The 23,106-nt window shown below is 40.7% G+C and overlaps 1 protein-coding gene across 1 annotated transcript in view; it reads left to right on the forward strand.

Annotated features, from left to right (window-relative positions):
- The first annotated feature begins 574 nt into the window (after positions 1-574).
- The window catches only part of TSPAN15 (tetraspanin 15), a 39,642-nt gene continuing 17,110 nt past the window's right edge, over positions 575-23,106 (forward strand). Inside the window, exons 1-3 of the mRNA XM_042456057.1 lie at positions 575-753; positions 14,021-14,206; positions 17,833-17,907. Coding sequence (XP_042311991.1) covers positions 646-753; positions 14,021-14,206; positions 17,833-17,907 — 369 coding nt within the window. The 5' untranslated portion in view covers positions 575-645. The remainder of the gene's footprint in view (positions 754-14,020; positions 14,207-17,832; positions 17,908-23,106) is intronic.

Below are 23,106 nucleotides of genomic sequence, written 5' to 3' on the forward strand. Positions count from 1 at the left end.
TACCATATGACATGAATTTACATTTATAGTAGTGTTTTTAGCTTTTACTTGGTCATGTCCCTACCTAAGGTCCTTCATTTTGTGGTGCCTAGTCCTCCTTTGAGGCGAGGAGAATATCTGATCACTTTGTGTCTAGTTCTTTCAAGGCTCAGTATATCTCTCTCTATCTCTTCTTTTGTGGGGAGGACACCTGCCAGGGTGACCAGAGGGTCCTCCTTTCCCAGGGCATGTCTTCCATTCCAGCCTTGGGCCCAGGAGGAGGGGTGTCAAAGGGTCTCCCCCCCCCTCTTTTGAGCCAGGCGCATGAATTGACCTATCCAGCGGGGGCTTTGGTGCTGTGGCCCTTCATTCCTTGGCGTGGAGGACCCTTATAGCCAGCCCCCAGCCTGCCCCATCATTTGGTCCCCCTTTGGGCCCCAGAGGCTGGTCCTGGGGCCGAGAGGGGCGCCGGGCGGCTGTCTCTGTGGGGCTGGCTGCCAAGGAGGTGCCTCTCTCTCTCCCTCCCTCCCTCTCTCTCTCTGTGCAGCAGGTGTCAGCGGCGCTGGGGCTGGATCTGGGGAGTGTCCAGAGAACTGAAGGCAAGGCAGAGAGCCCTGGCCCAAGAGGAGGAGGAGGAGGAGGAGGGAGGCCTGGAGGGAGAGGAGGATGGCGCCGGCGGCCGGAGGCTCCGGGGGGCAGCAGGTCCGCTACTGCGCCGCCTTCCCCTACCTCTGCCTCAAGTTCGCCCTCATCACTTACTCCACCGTCTTTTGGGTGAGTCCTCCCGGGCGTCCTCCTTTTCCCGGACCCCGTCCTCCATCACCCCCAGCCTCCTCTCCCAGGAACGGAGTCCCGAAACGCCCTCCCTTTGGGAAGCCCTGAATTCACTTTTTAAACAGCATCCTTTTGACTGTTCCTTTGGCCACGACGTCCCTTCAGGTTTTAAATTGTCACTTATTTTAATATGTTTTATATCGCAAACTGTTTAATTCTATTTTAATGGGACGAGGGAGGGCTGGGGGGATATGATACTTTGAATGTTGTAAGCCGCCCCGGCTGCCTGTAGTGCAGAGGCGGGATATAAATAAATAACATTTATTATTACTATTATTATTATTATTATTATTATTATTATTATTATTATTATTGAATGCCCTCCATTTTGCGGTGGGTAGCAGGCGTCCTCCTTTTCCAGGACGCGTCCTTATCCCAGCCTTGTAACGTATTCCAGGGGGAATTCCAAAACTCCCTCCATTTATAAATCTGGGTTGACCTTTTAATAGGAGCCTTTCTAGCTGCGTCCCTCCATTTGTTTTTCTCTTAAACGCCCTCCATTTGGCCATGCCTTGTCCTCCTTTTGCGGCGAGGACCTCTGGCAGGGGGACCAAGCGTCCTCCTTTTCCGGGGCTCGTCCTACATTTCAGCCTTCTGTCCCAGGAGGCATTCGAAAATGGTCTTTCATTCTGAGCATAATTTTTTCCTCCTTTGCATAGGAGTGTTTGGAGCTGTTGTTATTGTTGTTGTTGTTGTTCTGCTCTGGGCCCCACAGCAAACTCCACCTCCCAGAATTCCATAGCAAAGAGCCAGACAAAGAGTTAAAGCAGTGCCAAAGCGGGTTATTTCTCCAGTGTGGATGCTGGACTCCCTGAACTTCCCAAACTGGTGGGACCGCAGACAGGTGGCTGCTGTTTAGGCGGCTTCGCTAAAGAGAGAGAAAGAGCCGGAAAGTTCTTGCCACAAACCAGGAAGAAACCATCATTGGCCTGTCTTTCTGGAAAGCCCTGGTTGTTTTGTAGGGAGTTGAAAACAAGAACCCACTTCCCTCAGTCCTAAGGACCAGTCCGGCCTGTTTTGGGCCTCTGACTGAACGTTTGATATATAGTCTCGTCTTCTAAATCCCTTTCTTTCAAGGACTTACAATATTTGGAAACATGGATTTTCCCTGTATCTTTAAAAATATTTTTTAAAAATGGATTGTTTTAATGGTTAATGTGTTTAATTGATGTTTTAGGGGAGAGAGTAACAACAACAACAACAACAACAATTTATTTATACTGTATGTCCCACCTCTCCCTATGGATCAAGGAGGGATTGCTGCAGAATAAAATTACAATAAACAATAAAAACATTATATCAACCCAATCTCCCCCACCTTTAAAACAATAAGATAAATTATTATTATTATTATTATTATTATTTTATTATAGGCATTAAAATCCCAACAAACACATAATTGGGTATTGTATGGATTCTTTTTATTGTAAGCTGCCTCGATTGCCTTTCTGACAGAGAGGCGGGGTAAAAATAAAGCTTTTATTATTACTTTATTTTATTATTATACTTTAATTACGTTTCACCTTGATGTCGTGTGAAAACCGTTATCACAACTGTGCAATGATAACGGATTATTCACAGGATAGTATCACTTTGAACACAACATTGAGGAAAACCATTAGAGCAATTGCACAATAATAATGGGTTATTCGCGGGATAATATCACTTTGAACATGATGTTGTGTGAAAACCATTAGCGCAACTGCGTGATAATAACGGGTTATTCATGGGATAATAACATTTTGAACATGACGTCGTGTGAAAAACATTAGCGCAATTGTGCGAAAATAATGCATTAATCACTGTTTATACTTCCAATTGTCCTCCATGTGATAAACTCCATGGAGACAAACAAGGAGACATTGCAAAGGCAGGCTTACTGCTGAACATAAAGAAAACAAAAAGAATGACCACAGAGGAACTACATAAATTCCAGCAAGGGATTTAAAGAACTGAATTGAGGAAATCAAAATAATCAAAGTTTTTTTGCGGGGTTTTTGGGCTATGAGGCTATGTTCTAGAAGAGTTTATTCCTGACGTTTCGCCAGCAGCTTGGCTGGCATCTTCAGGGAATGCTGGCATTCTCAGAGATGCCAGCCACAGTTGCTGGCGAAACATTAGGACTAAAATCTTCTAGAACATAGCCTCATAGCCCAAAAAACCCACAAAAAACTATAGATGAAATCGAGAAAGCCTTTGATATTTGATCTAAGGAATGGGAAAACTTTGATTATTTCAATGTGAAGTCAAACAGAATGGTGACTGCAGTCAAGAAATTGGATTAGAATTGGGAAGGGGAGCTATAGAAGAACTAGGCAATTTCCTAACGTGTAAAGATATACTGTACAACTGAGCACTAAATCGAGGATCGCCCAAGGCACTGTATTCCCCATCGCCGTGTATGGATGTGAGAACCGGGCAATAAAGAAAGCAGATAGGAAGAAAACCAACTCATTGAGATATGCTGCTGGAGAAGAGTGCTGAGAATACTGTGACAAAAAACACAAACAAATGGGTCCTTGAACAGATCAAGGGTGAAATCTCCCTGGAAGATGACGAAATTGAGGCTGTCATCATGGCCACATTTGACGATGAGCTCAATTTCGTCATCTTCCAGGGAGATTTCTGCCCTGCTCTGTTTATGACAAGGCACGAATTGTTAGAAGACACCATAATGCTAGGAAAGGTAGAAGGTGGAAGAAAAAGAGGAAGACCATATGCCAGATGGATGGTCTCAAGCAGCTCATGGGCCTGAATCTACAGGACCTGAACACAGCAGTGGAGGATAGGAGGCAGAATTCAAAGACCTAGCCGTGTTAGTCTGGAAAATCAGTAGGCAAAGGGAGATTGCAGCACCTTTGAGTCTAAAAGAGAAAACTTGGTTGCATGAGCTTTCATAAACTTGAGCCTAGACTTGAGCTTTGTTCTACCCCATGCATCAATCCAGAGTTTGCATCAGCAGAGCAAATGAAATTAATCATTAAAGAACACCAGGGACCATCCTTGTTTCTATAAACTTTACAGGGTAAAGGCATGAAATGCCAGGGCAGATTTACATTTCTCCCTTGCCATTTGTCTCTTTTGAAATGTGTTTTGATCCCTTTGTAAATTTCTTTACTTGGATTTCTCTGAGAATGGTGTTTTAAGTGATATGAAAACAACCCGAACCAAGAACCATACTGGATTATATCAGTGATCTAGTTCATCCAGTATGATGTTCGCCACAGTGGGCAACCATGTGTGCCAGTGGGAAGACCACATTGAACACAGGAGCATACTACCTCTGGTATTGGAGGGAGTATGTACAGTGTGCACACGCCATACGTGGGTGCACTATATGTGGCTTTCAGTTTACGTTGAAGCCGTGCGACAAAACAATGGTTATTGCTAGGGTTACCTGGTTATTGCCAGGAAAAGTCCTGTTTAATCGAGATGTGTGTGAAAATCTTCACTGAGATCGCACTAAACGCCAAAATTAACAAAACTACACAAAACTACAAATTCCAGAATTCCACAGCACTGAGTCATGGCAGTTAAAGTGGTGTCAAACTGCTTTATTTCTGCAGTGTGGCAGCAGTCCTTAAGAAACAAAGTGATATTTAACAAAATATGCCTCAAACAAAATGTCACATGAATCTTTGCAATGAGAATAAATAACCCATAAAATGTAACAAGTACTGTACCAAATAATGTGGTACCGTTTTGAGTAATGGTTCCAAATTGTAAAATGAATAAGAAATTACTTAGAATTATTTTACTTTTAAAGTTATGTATTTAAAATTGAATAAAATTACTGCCCATATAAAAACTCAAGACAGCAAATACACTTGGAGTACTGTGTACTGATAAAGTTGTTGACCAGGAAAAAGAATATTGCAGTGAGGAAAAGTGCATTAAAGGAAAACTAAAATGATGAAGGGAAGCATTTCCTCATGAGGAAAGGTTACATTATTTAGGAGTGTTTAGCTTATTTTAAAAAGGTGAGTGTGGAGAGACATGACAGAGGTGTATATTATTCATAGTTGTAGCATATTACTTTTTCTTTAAAACAATATTAATACTTTATTATTTGTTATTTATTTATTAATTAAATTGTAAAGCATAAGATAAAGCATAACTATCCCTTCCCCTATTCTCCTTCCTCAGCAATTAATTCCACAAAAACAAAGATTGAAAGAAAGTACATTTTACTTCTAAACTCTGGGACCATAGAGTAGACTTGTGAATTTCCACTAGAAAGAAGTTTAAGAAGTGAAATGAGAAATTTCCTGCTTGGTAACCCTTCAACCTCTAAACATATGAAGATTCTTCCTTGCTCATAATGTGTTTGTTGGAAGTTGCATTTGTCTTAAGGGTGTAGTTTGTGGCTTTCATTGGGCAATATTGAACTGGTTCAGCAGTGAGTAAGCTGAATAGGTTGAAAGATTAGGAATCAATGGCTCTGGCACCTTTGTTTTGTTTTGCTTTGTTTTATGAAGTGAGCTGAAATGGCCACTGGGGTTATGAAACTAGAAGAACCAATTAAAATTCACTGGTAATGTAGCATCGTTGTTATGACTGTATTCACCTTTATATGGTATTGTTAACAGATGCAATCATAGAATCATAGATGGGTGTATAAACTGTTTTGATTGATTGGACAACAGATTTTTAGTAGAAGGGCTCACTGTAAAGGCAGGAGCCATTGTAGGATGAGGAGGAACCCTGCTTTTCTCACATATTGGAGGGAATACATCTTTTAAATTAGTGCCCAGTTATGGTGTGTGTGTCCTTATTTTTCACTCCTACTTTGCTGCTGTAAGACAGGCGCTATTTGTGGCAATGTGACGTTATTTAAAATGGGTTGGATCCTGACTTTGGCCTAAACAGACCGACACTTTGTGCTTGCCTGGGCCTGAAAGTAGGGCTAGATTGGGCTGAGTGGTTTACATGTGCACACCCTAACTTCCCACCTATGTTCCATCTTGGTGGCGGGCCCGTCCAACGGGTGCCCATGATGACGCACGGGTGGATATTGTTAAGAGTGCTTAGAAAAAGTGATCTGAAAAAGTTGTAATTTGTATTCTCTCTGTCTAATTACAAGGATCACTGCATAAGATTCTTTTTACTAGAGTAATTCTTCCGCATTGGGACAGAGATCGTTATCGTCTACTTTTCACTCATGCCAAAAAAAAAGGCATTTGGGGCTTATTCCCACATGATTTAAACCAATTTGCTGATCGGTTTATTGTGCCTCTGTTCACACTGGAAATGATTTCAGAGCCGACTGCGTTCGGTTTGAATCATGGAGAATCAAGGTGAAGCAAGGCAAATGCAAAGAATCACTTTTTTGAAGACAGATCAATTAGTGGTTCTTTTGAAAAGAACAATTTGAAAGCAGTTCAACAAATGGGGATGACAGTTCAGATACAATCACATCATAATGGAGGGGAGGGACGATGGAAGAGAATTGGCGGAGGGATGAATCATCCTGTCCCAAGTTTTGGGAAATCTGCCATCCCCCCCCGCAATGCTGTGGGGCTGTGGGGGGCATGATGCAGTATGGGTATTATTATTATTATTATTATTATTATTATTTTTCAATACTGCAAACTGTTGCGTTTGTGTGGGTTCCAGGAGGATCATGGGTGCCATGGCCAGAATTCTCCCCGAGGATACATGGATCCATGGGTGTCATGGAGGACTCTCCCCTGGGATGCATCCATGGACTGAGGAAAGTGGAGAGGAAGTGTGTGTGTGTGTGTTCCGACTGGATCATCTATTGCGCATAGAAATAAAATTGTCTGATTCTAGCAGCCCTTCCAGGCACTAAGGGAATGTAGAGAGAGAGTGTGTGCACTTACCACACGTACACACATAGAGGGCCATGGACATAGAGACAGCGGAGCACGTGGCCACACCCCTGAGTGCTTGCATCACTGGAAAGAGCCCATGTGCATCATAGGATAACTTTTTTTAAAAAAAAAAGTACCAGAACCAAATATCACGCCTGATATTGAGAATCCTTTTCTAGTGGGAACGACAATAGTGTAAAAAAAAGAAAGAAAAAAAAAGACACGAATGCATGGAATAATGAAATAATCGCTTCCACAGTGGGAACTACGCATCAGCCTGAATCGATTCAGCAACTCGGTGTCAATGCGACTCGCAAACCAGTTTAAATGCAAGTGGGAGGGGCCCTTGGAAGTGGTTTTGTGTAACTTGTTTTCAGGGTCTCCAGCTTAGCTGAAACAGTTTAGCACTTTGGAAGCTGGTTTCAGTAGTCCTTGAATAATATTGTCTGAAGGTTATACAGGGTGATTAAAAAGAATGGCGAAAAAACAAATAACAACTTTACCTGCCCATTCTTTTTGAATCACTCCTACATTTCTCTCACCTTGCAATCTTCAGAGCCAGGGACCTGAACTGAAATACCAGGGGGAGGGATTATTTTTTTCTTCTTCTTATTGGAAAACCCTAATGTTGGTGTGACCAGATTGATCTAACATGTGTGAGAATGCTGACTTATATTTCATTACTATGCTGACACTGGTTCCTGGTTTTTCCTAGTTCTTTATTGTTGTTCTTGTTCCCACTTCCTTGTTCACATAAAGCTGCAGGATAAAGAAACTAAAGAAAACATGCATGGATAACGTGTATGTGGTTTTGTAGCACACAATAAACTTAGTGTACTTTCAATGTATATTTCAATGACCAGGAGACTGACTTATTATTTATTCACTAACAATATTTTTACATTGTTTAGTGTGGTTCCAGGTTGATTCTAACCTATGGCAATACTAAGCTTCTATCATGGGGTTTTCTTAGCAAGATTTGTTCAGAATCGAGGGATTTGCCTTTGCGTTTCTCTGAGGCTGAGAGATGGTCTGCCCAAGATCACCTAATGGGTTCATGGCAAGCAGGGATTTGAACCCTGTTCGCACAGTTTCGTCCAAAGGCTCAAAGCACAACACCACTTTACATTCCTGATAATGATTTTTCTTTTCTGGATGTGTAGAAAAAAAATTAAAACATAAAATAAAAAATTCCCCATGAAGAAATACAAGCTGCATGAACATTTCTGTGGGCAAAAACATGTACTTAAGCAGATAGTGACTCAAGCTTTTCAAGAATAAGGAATTGCCTAGGCATTCACATAGGAAACTGTTTTATAGCCAATCATATTATTTATTTAGGTATTTATATCCCGCCCTTCAGCCTTAATGGCTCTCAGGGCAGCTTACAATTTATTTTTAATAAGAGTTCCTTGCCCTCAGACTTCAGTATTACAAGCAACAGACAGTGGAAATTTTAGCCAGAGGTCTTTGAGCCCTGCCGGAATTGAATCTGGGGCATTCTGCCTGTAAAGATGAACTCTTCCAGGAGCTATGGTCCTTTCCCTAAACATGTTCTCTATCGTGATATGCTGTTTGACGCAGTCCAAAATTTATCCTGAATGCACACCACCAATTCCTTATTCATTTCTATATATACTGGCAATTTTGGAATGGCCCCAGCTGGCTGAAAGCGACTTGCATGAAACAAAGCATTAGGCCAGATATAATTCTGGCCTATCATGTAGGAGAGAATCCCTGATATATATTTGTTTGATTTACACTGGCCCAAGGATTTTTAGGGTACACACCCAGTTTTAATTATTTTATATGAGTTCAAGTGGTTTACTAGCTTGGAACAACAGAATTTTTAATAACCCCCCCCAGTTACTTTACTTTTTATCTTCATCGTTAGATATATAGTGTGGGGTTAAAAATAAGTGGAAAGAAGATAGGTGCTGCAGATAGGATTTTAAAGCATGGATCTGCACACACTGTATTCAGGAAGCCTCAATTATTACATGCAGCTCTGTGTTGAGGGGAACAGGGCACCAGCAATAACTGAAGGAGAACTGGGCATCATTTTAAGATCCCTGTCAATGGGAGGAGAAATTCTGAAATTGTGTTTATGTCTTGTTTTTGCTTGTTTTGGTGGGATTGAAAGCCCTGAGAGGCAAGCTTATTCTGCTGGTAGCGTGCACTGGTAGGACTCCCATGTCAGACAGGCCTTTGCTGTGGAGTCACACAAATTATGTCAGACATCTAGCTAGTGGCGGCAGCAGCAGCAGCGCAGCAGCAGCGGCGGAGAGTGACATTGGTAAGGACTCCTCAGATACAGTGGCTGTGTCACTTAGATAACTCTTGTTAGTACTATGCAGAAGGAATCACTGGTAAACCACTTCTGAGTGTGTTTTACAGTGAAAATCCTATGTTGAGACAGATCTGAAAGGAAAGTCTGAAGTGGCATAATACCTAAACAGAAACTTAGAATGTGAGAAACATGATAAGGGGAAGCTGGACAGTGTAAAACAAGAAATGCAGTAGGTCTTTTAGCTGGTGGAGATGTAAATAAATTCGTATCAGAAGAGGCATGGTCCAGCCCAAGGAGGTGTTTATTCTGTGATTGTGGTTTCACAGAAGCTGGAGCCTAAGTCTGTACTGCAAAGAGCTGTGAATTCTTGCTATCAGGAGAAAGAGAGGGTGGTAAACACCGCGCCTTATTTTGGGAGGGTTGATTTCTTTGTAGATGGGGGATGAATGTATTTTCCCACTAGCCTTCATTCAAATTATTCATATGTAATCTCTTTAGTGTTCCACTGGCCTAAATACTTTAAAGTCCCAGATCCCATCTGCACTTGGAAGCTAAACAGGTTCAACCCGATCAGTACTTGGATGGAAGACCACAATTAGTGCCAGGTGCATATTTCAAAGCCACCTCTAATATTTCCTCTAAGAAAAACCTATGAAATTCATGGTGTCACAGATGACCTGAAGGCCCATTCACATAGCCGGCATGGGTGTGAAGTAATAAATAACTGGGAGACCACAGTTGAATCTTACTCAGCATGAAAACTCACTGGTGACGGTGGGCAAGTCACACCTCTCAGCCTCATAGAATGGCAAAGTTAAACTCCCTGAACAAATTCTGCGAAGAAAACTCATGATAAGGTCATCTTAGGGTGCCATAAGTCAGAAATGACTTGAAGTACACAAAAACCACACACGGGAGAGTTTCCTTCAGAACTGAGAATCTTGTGCACATGTATCTGTCTGTCAGCATAGTTGACACCTTGTTTAGGACTGATGATGCTTCTAGGAATCATTTGCGCTCAGTGACACGCTATCTCTTATCCTCAGTAGCTGATTTATTTTTAGTTTTCGGATCTATGGCCTTCGCTGGGTAAGATGGTTTTGTTTGTTTGCTAGTGCAAACATAGGCGAAAAAGTTTGGTGGAATGCTGTTGAACGTCCCCTTATTTCCTGAAAGTCATATTTCATTTCTCTCCTGAGCAAACACTGGAGGACTTTCAGTTTTCTTTGGAACAACCCTGTCATTTTATTGTATTCCGTTACTAATTAACTAGGCAGTGAGTAGTCTGACAAGTACTTACATATATTTGAGCTACTTAAGATCATGTTAGGAAACCTGGGCCGAGGTTGGAAAAAAAAAAAGAATTATTAGGTCTTGGCTGTACTGTAGATGTTCCCTGACATAACTTCCCCTGTAAGTCCTTCTAGTGTGGCTCCTGGACTCTACAGCCAGGTAATGAAAAGGGGCAAGTCATTCTAGTGGAAAAGACTGAACTTCTTGAAGAGCTTGCAACCCAGACACTCACAGGCACATTTTCTAAGACATCTTCTCATACATGTTTGTTTTAATTTCTTTCCTCACCTTTGCTGTTGCCTCTCAAGGAGGCAACAACAAAACAGAGTGCAAGGAGTAGCCTCTTCTGCTCACCTTTCCTTTCTCCATTACTCACCCAAGGAATCCCCTCTTTTTAATTTTTTTTTTAGCAAAGTACTCATTATGGGCTCATTTTAGCCCACTGCAAATGATCACAACCTTGTAAAAACAGTTCACAAAGGCCAGCGACATCCCTGTGGTTGGTGTCACCCGGTGCAGGAAGGGGACAACAGGAAGGCTGGGGGAGGGGGCAGTGGGCTGCCCAGCAGCCCTCCTTCCTCCTGATACCTTTCTTGCCGGCCCACTACTCCTGACAAGACTGCTGCTGGGGAATGGTGGTGCTGCAGCCTCTGAATGGCCATTTGGGATCTGCTGCAGTTGCTCAGGGGAGCAGCTGTGTTGGACCCCAAATGAAAGGCACTTCCCGGTGTTGTGGCCTCCTAGTTGTTGGGCTGTTTGGGATTCAGCGCAGCTGTTCCTCCAAGCAGCTGGACTCCAAGCAAAAGGCACTGTTACCCCCCAGCAGAGCTCATTGCTTGGGGGGGGGGGGGGGCACAGCTTCTGGAGGGCCATTTGGGCTATCGCTTGGTTGTTGGGTAAGTGAGAAAGGGTCATGACACACAGCAGCTATGCCAGCCCCACCTGCGTACCATGCGACTGGGTGTACACCCCCTGTGGGGTGTCACCTGGTGCTGTCCGCATCCTCTAGTGATGCCACTGACTGAGGTGATGTCTGCACTGGTCAAGATACTCTGGAGGCTGCCCAGAGTATTCTGGTCCCGGAGCTGGCCCAATCAACACCTATTATCTCAGGTCCTCTTTTCCACTCCCAGGTGCCTGTTTGCATGCATGTTCCACTGCCTGCCACGTCTGCTGGCTCAGTGCTTCACATCACTTGCTCTGAGGTCAGAACAAGATACCAAGCGTTACTCACATGGCTGGGCTCCTCATCATGGGTGATGTACAGCAGTGGTGGCCACATGTTGTAGCACAATGGAACATGTTTCAAACAGCTGCCAAGGGAGAAGTCCAGATCTTCAGGAAAGATCCAGAACAATCAGAGTTTTAAAAATACATTTCAAGAGGGGCATACCTTGGGTTTGGGGCTTAACGGGCCAGACATTGTCTAGTCTGTCTAGACTGGAGGTTTGGGCCCTGCATAGTTTGGACTCACCTCCAAGAGGACAAGGGGTGGCTGGTTTAATTGGCCGGTTCAGACAGGGCCTCAGTGAAGTCTGTGAGAGAAACCCCATTGGATGCTGGATTTGTGGTATTGGATGCAGTGACATCTTCCCTGAGACATGGCCACCAAGCTTCTGTTTAAATACCTCTAGCAAAAGGAGAGGCTAGTGTTCCACTGTCAAACACCTTCTTCCTCCTTTTTTGGTTTTCTTATTAGGTAATCAGATATAAGTTATAACTAAAAGAAAAATAAATAATAAACAGTGAAAGATAAACTCACAAAATTAAAAAAAAATTCTTAGAAGATATCTCAAAATATCCAAAATATAATATTAACAATATACAAATAGAATATGAAATACAGAAATACAATGTACAAATACAGTGTTTCCAAATATAATTGCAGAGTCTACATTTTTTTTTATTAAAACAATTACTCAGTTGTTCTCATAGGCAGTTCTGGATTATGCTGCTTTCATTGCAAGTCTAGATACATTAACACAGACAGACATAATTGAACTAAAGATCAAGCATATAATTTTATCCCTGACATTAAAATTAGCTATAGGATCTAAACAACTTACAAAGTATTTTCCTCTTGGGATTTGATATTGCTTGCAATGTAATATGTAATGTACTCTGTCCTCAACCATTTGGCTTCCACAGATATTCTTAGGGCATATGATACAGGTTGAGCCTCTCTTATCTAGCATTCCAAAATCTGAAACATTTCAAAATTCAAGCCTTTTTTCATGAGTGGCTGATATAGTGACATCTTTGCTTTCTGATGGTTCAGTGTATACTAACTTTGCTTCCCGCACAACATTATTTAACCTATTGTGTGCAAAAATTACCTTCAGGCTATGTATATAAGGTACATATGAAACCTAAATTTGTGTTCAGACTTGGGTCCCATCTCCAAGATATCTCATTATGTATGGATATGCAGATGCAACATTTTGAAATTTAAAAAAACAACCTGAAATCCAGTATACATCTTGTCCCAAGTATTTTGGATAAGGGAGATTCAATCTGTATCTGCTTTCCATAAAGTTAGTCTTCATAATCTGAAAATTCAAGGCTGTAAATGCTTTGTGGAGGAAGGCCGGGTAATCTCAAATATTTAACTTTGTCATATCGTGTTTATTTATTTATTTTTAAAGATAAAGAGACTCTAGAGATTCTGATTTCTACAGCATCCTTTCTGGTGTAATATGCTTGCAAATGCTCTTTGGCTGATTTGCAAATTTGTTGTATGTCACTGTTGTATAAGAAACCAAATATTCTCGGGTATCTTTCAGTCTCCTTGTACCTTCTACATTATGTGACAGAATGATAGTTTCATCCTTTTACAATAAAATATTATAAGTTATAAGCTTGTTTGATCAGGATTGAAATTATTTATGTATTTTCATAGTAAATGAAGTTGGTTTTGTGGCAAAATGAATGTTATTTCCCCTCCCCTAAAGCGAATGCATGTTGCTTAGAATACAACAGTTTCAAAGTGTATGTTTATTTTTTTATTAGTTTACCTAAGATCCTAAGAAATTCCAGGATGTATTTAGCTCAGCAGCATGTCTCTGTCAATAGCAATTTACAAATTGGTAATTTTAAAATATTACTTAAAATAATATATAAGGCTATTTCCCCACCCAACCCTCTTGTTACTCATGAGTAACTCAGTTTACTTGATCCCCTTTAAATGGGGATTTGTGGAAAGCAATTGCCTACTAAAAGAACTACTGAAGCTCATCCCCTTCTATGTCCTTCTTGGCAGAAACTGAGAGACTGTTGTGTCAAATACAGTCAATCCTCTATATTCACAGATTTTTTTCTCCATGGATTCAAGCATTCATTCATATTGAAAATATTCCAAAAAACAAAAATTCCAAAAATCAAACCTTGATTTTTGCCATTTTATATAAGAGATGGCATTTTACTATGCCATTGTATTTAATGGGACTTGAACACCCATAGATTTTGGTATCCATGGGGGATCCTGGAACCAAACCCCAGTGGGTACCAGGGGCCCACTGTAGTCCAAATACCTGCCAGTCCTTCAGTAGATTCCACAGAATCTCACTTTTTGTGCTATTATTATTATTCAGCAATAAAACAGGTCAAGAAGTTGTTTCCATTTTTTTTTTGTCAATGCTACCTATTAGAATTCTGTAGCTGCTCTGTGAAATGTACAGCAATATGTTTCTCTTTTTAGTAACTTGAGGTTCAAATACAGTTGTGTGTGTGGGTGTGGGTGTGATTATAATAAGACCAGCACACAACAGTCTCTCTTTTTTTTCTGTTACAGTTGTTAGGAGCATTTGTTCTCGCTGTTGGTATTTATGCCGAAGTTGAAAGACAGAAATACAAAACCCTTGAAAGTGCCTTTTTAGCCCCAGCAATTATTCTAATACTCCTGGGCATTGTTATGTTCCTGGTCTCCTTTGTGGGTGTGCTGGCATCCTTAAGGGACAACTTATCCCTCCTTCAAGCTGTAAGTACTTTTATATAAGTAGACTTGTGTAACTGCTTGTAACGTCATGCTTATAAGAGTGTTATGTTTCTTATTCTGTAAACAATTTTGAGACAGCTCAGTCAGTAATTTCCTTCTGTGATAAATATCAGAGAGAAACTAATTATTTAACCCAGTGAATATGGGGTTGTCAGTTCACCACATCTAATAATGGGCCTGAAAAGACAGGCCAAAATAAAGCTGCTTTGGGTCACTTTAGAGGTATGCTGTTTAAATGACACCTGCATCTTAAGAGGCCAGAAGCTGTGCCAAAGCTGCATTCTAGTCCTTAGGAGTGGGACGTTGCTTTGGCGTGGCTTCTGGCCTTTTAGGACGCATGCATCATTTAAACAGCATTCCTCCAAAGTTCAGGCCCAATGTTGCCTTTGCTTAGCTTAGAGCAATTTGTATCATGGTTTTAGAGAATAGTCAGATACAAATAAAAAAAAACAACACCACCTGGTTAAATAAAAGATTTAGACATTTCAAATGTTATATTTAACGTAATTTAGTTGCATAGCTTGATATTAAAAGCTAGGGTCTGCATGATATTTCCATGCACAAATGTATGTTGATTAATTGGCTTCATGTTAGCCAAGCAAGGACAGGTAGGATTGTTTCACAGCTTCTTTGTTGGAATCTTGTTTATCTACATGGCAGCACTTACAATAACCCATAATAAAAACATGTACTGTATTTACTCATGTATAAGTCTAGAAATTTTAGTCAAAAAATTGACCCCAAAAAACTGGATCCACTTACCCACTTCTAGTTTTTTTGTGGTTTTTTCGGGCTATGTGGCCATGTTCTAGAATATTACCCACTTCTTTTTTAAAAAGGGTACTATCCCCTGGTAAAAGGCAAGGGTATACAAAATCCATAGTTTTGGCACTAAAACCTACCCTTGACTTACACATGAGGTCGATTTATAGTCAAGTGTATACAGTAATTCCTTGCTAAGAAAGAGTCTTTGCTCTACAGCATTCTTCCCAAACTTGGTGGCTTTTGCAGTGCCAGCATGATGAAATATTACATCCCCTCTCCTCCACTTGAGAGCTCTCTGGTTTTTGGGATGTGAGAGCACTACATGGGAGGGAGGAACCATACTTTTGCAAATTGCAACGTCGGCAGATATCACCCACTAGAAGTAAGGTGCATCTGCACAGTAGAAATAATGCAGTTTGACACCACTTGAAGTACTTTATCCTGTGGCATCCAGAGATTTGTAGTTTTATGATGTCATTGGCCTTCCCTACCAAACAGTGCTAGTGCTCCACAAAACTACAGATTCCAGGATTCTGTAGAATGGAGCCATGGCAGTTAAAGTGATGTCAGACTGCATTATTTCTACACTGCAGAGGCATCTAAGGTTACATATTTTAGCATTTCCCACCGTTCTTGAACATCTGCTATAGAGCTTATGGGAATTGTAGTCTAAGGCCTGTTACAGACTGCCAAAATAAAGCTGCTTCGATTCTCTTTGCAGGTATGCTATTTAAATGATGCATGCATCCTAGGAATCTGGAAGCTGCACCAAAGCTGCACTCCAGTGCTTAGGAATGGAGTGTTGCTTTGGCACAACCTCCGGACTCTTAGGACCCATGCATCATTTAAATAGCATACCTCCAAAGAGACCCGAAGCAGCTTTATTTTGGCAGTCTGTAACAGGTCTAAAACATCTGAAAGGTGCTAGATTGGAAGAGGAAAACTAATCTAAGGTAATGCTTTGATTTTACATAAGGTGGAACCAACAATCAGATTTTTTTTTCTATTAACAGTCAAGCAGTCAATATGCAGTTTATATTCAAAGAAGTATCTGGAATGAGAAATGAACACTCTTGCAAGGATAATGAAACAAATGAATGAAAGGAAGACAAGTTGTACTTGAATAAGAAAATATAAAATGAATACTAATGGTTCTAGTATGTATTTCAGGAAGATGGGATTTTTACAACTGCGATAGTTCAAATACTGCATAATACTTTCTCCTCAGATGAGTCACAATGTTTCAGTCAAACCTGTCACAGTAATGAATGTGGAATAAACTACAGTTAGAAAATTTACAAGATATGAATTTTTATGTTAAGTCGGCATAACTTTTTGATGAGCTTCTGCAGCCTGTGGATTTAATTTGGAAATATAGTTAAGATTACATGAAAGAATTTCTGTTTCTATGACATTCCCTTCCTTAAAAGAAAAGTGGTTGGCTTGTATGCTCCTCTAGCATACAAATACTGTATATACCTGGTTGTATATTTCCTGGTATAATGGATCTTATTCATTTGGGGTTTTCTTCCTCCTCCCTCTCTCCCCCGAGACAGAGAGACAGAGAGAGAAAGAGAAGGAGGGAGAGAAACAGAAAGTTGGCATAATCGGGAAAAAAGTTTACTGCATGTATTGAAAAGTTATGGTTATTTTAATGCCACACAAATCACCAAAATTAGCAGCACTGGCCAAGTACATTAAAGATGAACAGATAAAAGAGACGATACAAGAGAAAGGCTGGGGACAGGGGAATCATACTATTTTCTTTTTCTTTTGTTATCTTCCCAGCGAGGTGATGTGGTAAGCAAAACTGCTAGATGCTATGGCATTGCAGCATATAGCAGAGGAGCCTTTTGCTGTTAAAACAGTGGATAGTGCCAGAGGTTGCTTCAGCTAACAACATGGAGGTGCCTTCTGGCTAAGTAATAAATGTTTGCCCTAGTCAACCCACTACTCAGTAATAGTGCAGTTATAGAGTGCTGGCTGTGGCTGTCTAAAAGTAACAGCAACATGTCTCCACTTCCCTTCTGTTGCCACTATTGCCACTGAACTATTTCATCAGCTGGTGCTACATCTTGAGGTTCTAAAACCTGGGGCCCAGTTCCCACTGCACAGATACAACACATTTACAGCACTTTAATGGTCATGGCAACATTGTATGTAATCCTGGGATCTGTAATTTAGGGAAAGGTACAGTTGGCCTTCTGTATCCATGGATTCTTACTCCACGGATTCGAGCATCAATTTTTAAGATATATATATATATATATATATATATATAGGCAAACCTCAATTTTGCCATTTTAAATAAGGGACACCATTTTACTACCCCACTGTATATAGTGGAATTTGAACATCCATGGATTTTATTATCCATGGGGGACCCTGGACCCAAACCTCAGTGGATACCAAGGGCCCACTGTATTTAGAATTCTTAGAGAGTTCTAGTGGCTCAGCAAACTAGACAGCCCAAGATTCCCAAGGCAGCAGCCATGGCAGTTAAAGTAGAATCAAGGTACTATAATTTTCTGGAGGGAAAGAGGATATGGATAAAGAGGGTCATGAAGCTTAGCTGTGGTGCTGCATCCAGGCCTGTACTCTTCCTTTTCTTTTCTGTAACTGTACTTTCCCTTTTTTGAATAGATTAGAAGCAAAATCACCTCAAGACATGAAGGGGCTGCCTAGGCACTGCATACTCCAATAAATATGAAGTGTGTACTCAGATGGTGTGTCTCAGTTATAGCTCTTCTGAAAATTGCTCCAATTATTTGGAAGTTAATTTATGAGTACAATGGATTTTGGATTTTTCAATTTTATGTCTGACTTTTGAAATTGTTTTGCAGTTCATGTACATCTTGGGATTTTGTTTGCTTATTGAGCTAACTGGTGGAATTATGGCCTTGATTTTCAGAAATCAGGTAAGAAAACTAAAGTTTAAAAACTAATGTCTAACTTAGCTGCCTTCCTCCATCTGTTTAATATGAAAAAATGGAAACAGTATCTTGTTGTCTCAAAATCATTATCAGATACTTATGGTAATGTAACTGAAGATCGGGCTTCTCAGAAGGGCTGGAGCCAACCCAAGACTATGTGAACATCACTTGTTTGTATTTCAGCATGTTAGATTCTGTACCAAGAACAGCTGAATCTTGAAAGCTCTGCAAATTATGAAAACTGAGAAATTTAAAATAATTTATCTTATTATATGTGACTTATTTTGCATTAATATACTATTTTTTAATTTGCCTTATGGTCTGTTAACCACAATAAAGGCTAATGACGATGGTGGTGGTGGAGATGATGATTGTTTATGTTACACACACCTATTCAGGGCCACCAAAATCATGTTCCAAACCACAGGGATTTTATCTTGGCTTTTCAACAGAGGTTTCCTAACATATTTTTGTATTTATAAATGCTTGAAATAGTATATATTTTAACATGAAATATGAGATTCTTATAGAGTTGAATTAAGTAACAAAGATGTCACATTCTGTGGCATTTCTCCTGTCCGATGACATCCTTTCTGTATGGATTTTTTATGATGGGGTTGGGCACACTCTGGAGACTGGAATCCATCCCATCCCATTTTATGGGTTCTGTGAATGGCTTGCAGCCATCATTTTGGGAAGATGGCATCTTTTCCAGGTACTTTTTGGGCAGTTCTCGAAGGGAAGGGTTGGCTGTTCCAGGGTGGGGCACATTCCAAAACAGCATTGTACAGCACTGTGAAGATGTTTAATTTTTCCTCATATTTGAGATATCCATATTTTTTTGCATATTTGGGATGGTGCTGAGACCTTGGAGTTTCCAAGGGATCCTCCAGAGGACCTCATATGGCCCACAGATTTGCAGGATATCCATCCCTGTCTTAACAAAATTAAACTCTTTTCTGTACCATAGAAATAACTTCCTTTCATTTCATACCTTCTCATTCTTCATGAAGAATTTACTTTGGAAATCTTGTCAACTTTCATAAGTGTCTGTATATGTGGCTTCTGTCACTGAAATATTGTTGAACTTCTTGTGCCAATATTGTATAATTGGTCAAAGGTAATAACATGAGTGCATTTTTGGGTCACTGAAAATGTAGTCAGGATTTAAAGGTCAGAATTGAGCTGTAACACAGCACATGTTGTAGGACATAAGAAAGAAACATTGTGTTAAACTGTCCCTCTAACACAGTATTGTCAAATTTGAATGGCAGTAGCATGGTAGGGTTTTAGACAGATTCTTTGCTAAGAAGGAAGCCACAGCCCTGAGTTTGCAAGACCTGAGCAGGTTATTTATTAATTGGGGTTAATGTAAGTCTTTCATTCATAAGGTCTCCGTTAGTCTAGGGCTGCATCTACACTGCAAAGTCATTGCAATTAGACACTACCATAGCTCAATGCTATGAAATTCTGAAATATGTAGTTCTGTGAGATATTTAGCATTCTTTGTCAGAGAGCTCTGATGCCACAGCAAACTACAAACCCCAGGATTCCATAGGATGGAGTCATGACAGTTAAAGTGGTGTCAAACTGCATTAATTCTGCAGTGTGGCAGCAGCCTAAGTCAACTTGATGGCAAATAACAAAAACAGTTCCCTGGTAAGCTCCCATTCCAGTATTAATCACACCTGGTCCTGCTTAGCTTCAGAACTCAGACAAGATCAGGTATATTCAAGATACTTTGATACAGTGTGTTATTATTGGTAATATTTTTATTCTTCTCAATTTTTTTTTAAAATAAGCTTTTCTACAAATTTTCAACCTCCTCCAGTTACTGAGAATTGTGTGGGGCATCGTGCAACTTGAGATAATTTTTGTTTATTTCTTCTGGGGATAGAGCCAGTGGTTTTTTCTGTGCCAAGCACATGGTCTCCAAATTATATTTCCAAGCAGCCAGGCAAGAGAGGCCTCTTCAGGATAGCCTATAAGTCTGCCAGTACAAAGATCACTTAATATACTGATAAGGCCATAAGGAAGAGAGATTAAGGACGTCATTGCAAACATGAGCGAACCAAGGAATTTCAGAAGAAAATCAGCATGTGCTTCATAGACTATAGCAAATCCTTGATCATGAAAATCTATGGAATACTCTTAAATACATGGGAATGCCATTACATTTGATTGTCCTGATGAGAAATCTGTAGGTAGGACAAGAGGCTACTTGAACAGAACATGGAGAAAGAGAATGGTTCTCAGTTGGCAAGGGGAGCAGGCAAGGCTGCATATTATCACCCTACCTTTTTAATTTGTATGTAGAAAATATACGGAGAGCAGGAGTTGACTCAGAAGGAGGAGTAAAGATAGGAGGAAGGAACATCAACAATTTAAGATAGTCAGAATCAGATGATACCATAATACCAGCAGAAAACACTATAGACTTGGAACAATTACTAAGGAAAGATCAAGGAAGAAAATGCAAAGGCAGGCTTACTGCTGAACACAGAGAAAACAAAAATAATGACCACAGAGGATCTACATAATTTCAACCTAGATAATGAGGAAATTGAAATGGTTAGATTTCCCTTACCTTGGATCAAACATTGATCAGAATGGAGACTGTAGTTAAGAAATCTGAAGAAGATTAGGAATGAGAAGGGCAGATATGGAAGAACTAGACAAGATTCTAGTCTAACTGAGTACTAAAGGTAGAATCGTCCAATATATTATATACCCCATCACCATGTACAGATGTAAGAGCTGGACAGTGAGGAAAGCTGACAGAAGGAAAATAAACTCATTTGAGATGTGGTGCTGGAAAAGATGGCTGGGGATATTGTGGACAGCCAAAAAGACAAAGAAATGAGTCCTTGAACAGATTAAGCCTGAACTCTCCCTGGCAGCCAAGATGACTAAACTGACACAGTCATACTTTGGCCACATCATGAGAAGGCAGGATCCGCTAGAAAAGATAATGCTAGGGAAGGTAGAAGGCAATAGAAAGAGAGGAAGGCTGCACACCAGATGGATACATTCAATCAGGGAGGTCACGGGTCTGAATGTACAGGACCTAAGCAGAGCTGTGGAGGACAGGAGGTCTTGGAGGCGTCTCATCCGCAGGGTCGCCCTGAGGCCAGTTAACAACAACAAATGGCCATAATATTAAGCTAGTAAAAGAAGTATTGGAACATATTTAAAGCTGCAATCTTTCAGTAGGTAGATTTAATAGGATAATTTAGGCAGCAGTTCCATTTACACTTACTTGAATATGACAAGAAAGGCATCTTCCATAGTCAGCTCTACTTCTCCCACACAGCCTGTCTTTGAAGGTCAGCAGAGCCAGACAGTCAGGAAGAAGCCAGCTCTTTATAGCAGGACAGAGTGCGGGCAGTTGTGGTTTTTCTTCCATTTCCTAGGCAGGCAGGCAGCTGAGGGAAGGAAAAAAGGAGAGTGAATGAATGAACAGACTCTTCATTTTGCCTGCTTTACCTTCTGGCATTGCAGGATTTTCCCCATCTCTTCTTCTTCTTCCAATATAGGGGAAGAAAAGTATATACAGTGTGTGTCATAGAGACTTTTTTAGTGCACAATATCACTCTTGGTGGTGTTCTGAGCAGTTGAGGAGAATTGTTTTTTTAATGGGACAGGGCCTTATCCTAGAGATAGGAGGGGTGCAGAAATAGGTTAGAGGCTACATACAGTTCACAGCCAGCATGTTCCCAACTTCTGTTGTAGCTTAATATTATCAAGGGCATTTACATTTGATTCCTGTGCACCTTTACTCAGAAGTGAATTCCATTGTGTTCAGTGAGGTTGAATATCAGGAACATAGCTATAGGATAGCAGGCTTAAGACACTGGATTCTGAGAAGGGAGGAAGAGAAAACTGGAAAGCAGCTGTTAGACAGTACCATCTCTCCTGAATGAAACTGGTTTTTAGTAGCAGTGTTTGCTGTGGAGGGAAAGGAAGGCAGAAAAAACACACCAGACAATCAACAGGCAGAAAAAGGTCACAGCTTTATTACAACAGGCAAATAAGCAAGTAAGTGTAGAGGGTTGGCCTGAAAGCATAAGGTCTGGATCTGTCATCCACCAACCTATGTTGGTTGATGAACCGAATTGCCTGGTCACGGCCAGGCCTCGGGATGACAGAGGGGAACCGGCTTAAGGTGCCCTCTGGGCCTCCGCGGTGTGAGCAAAAGGGTGCTGTCCCTCAGGTCAGCAACTGGACTGGCCCGGTAAGTCGGGCGGTCCCATTTTTAAACGTTCACAGACATTTTTAACTGGTGTCACCACCAGTTGTCAGGGAGTGGGTACAATTATGGGAGCCTGCCCAATTATCAAAATGAGTATTCATGATGATGTATGTGTGACATGTTCAGTTCTTGTTACAGTGAGCCTTTATGCTATATTCATCCTAGGAAGCCATGCAGGGTGGAGATGGAAATGACATTTCCACCCAAGTTCTCATTTCCAGCTTTCTGTAAGCCCTTTCCCTTCACTGATAAGAAATTCTGGGTTGTTGTTGCCAGGAATACAAGGCAACACTGGCCTGGCAATTCTGTTTTGTCACAAAACATTTGTGCAGAGCTTGGAAAAGTTACTTTTTTCACTGCTGACTGGAAGAGTCTGGGAATTGTAATCCAAAACACCAACTTCCAAGCTTTGCTTAAGACCAACACAGGGTTGGAAGACTGAGCAGGGAAGTTATTGACCAGGGATAGTGGAGGCCTCTCATTGATAGGGTCTCCATAATTCTGCCTGCCCTGAATCAACTGCTTTCTTGCAAATAATTAAGTGAATAAAACTCTCTCAAGATAATAGGATAGATCCACAAAAGAAATAGCCTTTATTGTAGAATAGGTCCGCCATCTATGGATAGAATTATTACTTAGGATGCTATGTTAAGCTGTATGCTAGAGAAAGAATTGTGAAAGGACTGACTGGAGAAGAAAATGAAGTCATCCCTGTTCATCTATATCAAAGTGTAGGGAATGAGTAAAGACAGGGTAGATATAGAAGAAGGGAAACATCACTATGGCCCACGTAGACTTTCTTGGTTCTTCATGCAAAATGTTGTTGCATCATTCTCTGACTTCAAGAAGCCTAATACAAAATTACTACTACTTCTTGTTTTTTTAAAGTCAGTTCACAGTACCTTCCTATAGTTGGCATTCAATCAATTGTC

This window comes from Sceloporus undulatus, chromosome 3 (genome assembly GCF_019175285.1).
Source record: "Sceloporus undulatus isolate JIND9_A2432 ecotype Alabama chromosome 3, SceUnd_v1.1, whole genome shotgun sequence".
NCBI classification, from domain to species: Eukaryota; Metazoa; Chordata; class Lepidosauria; order Squamata; family Phrynosomatidae; genus Sceloporus; species Sceloporus undulatus.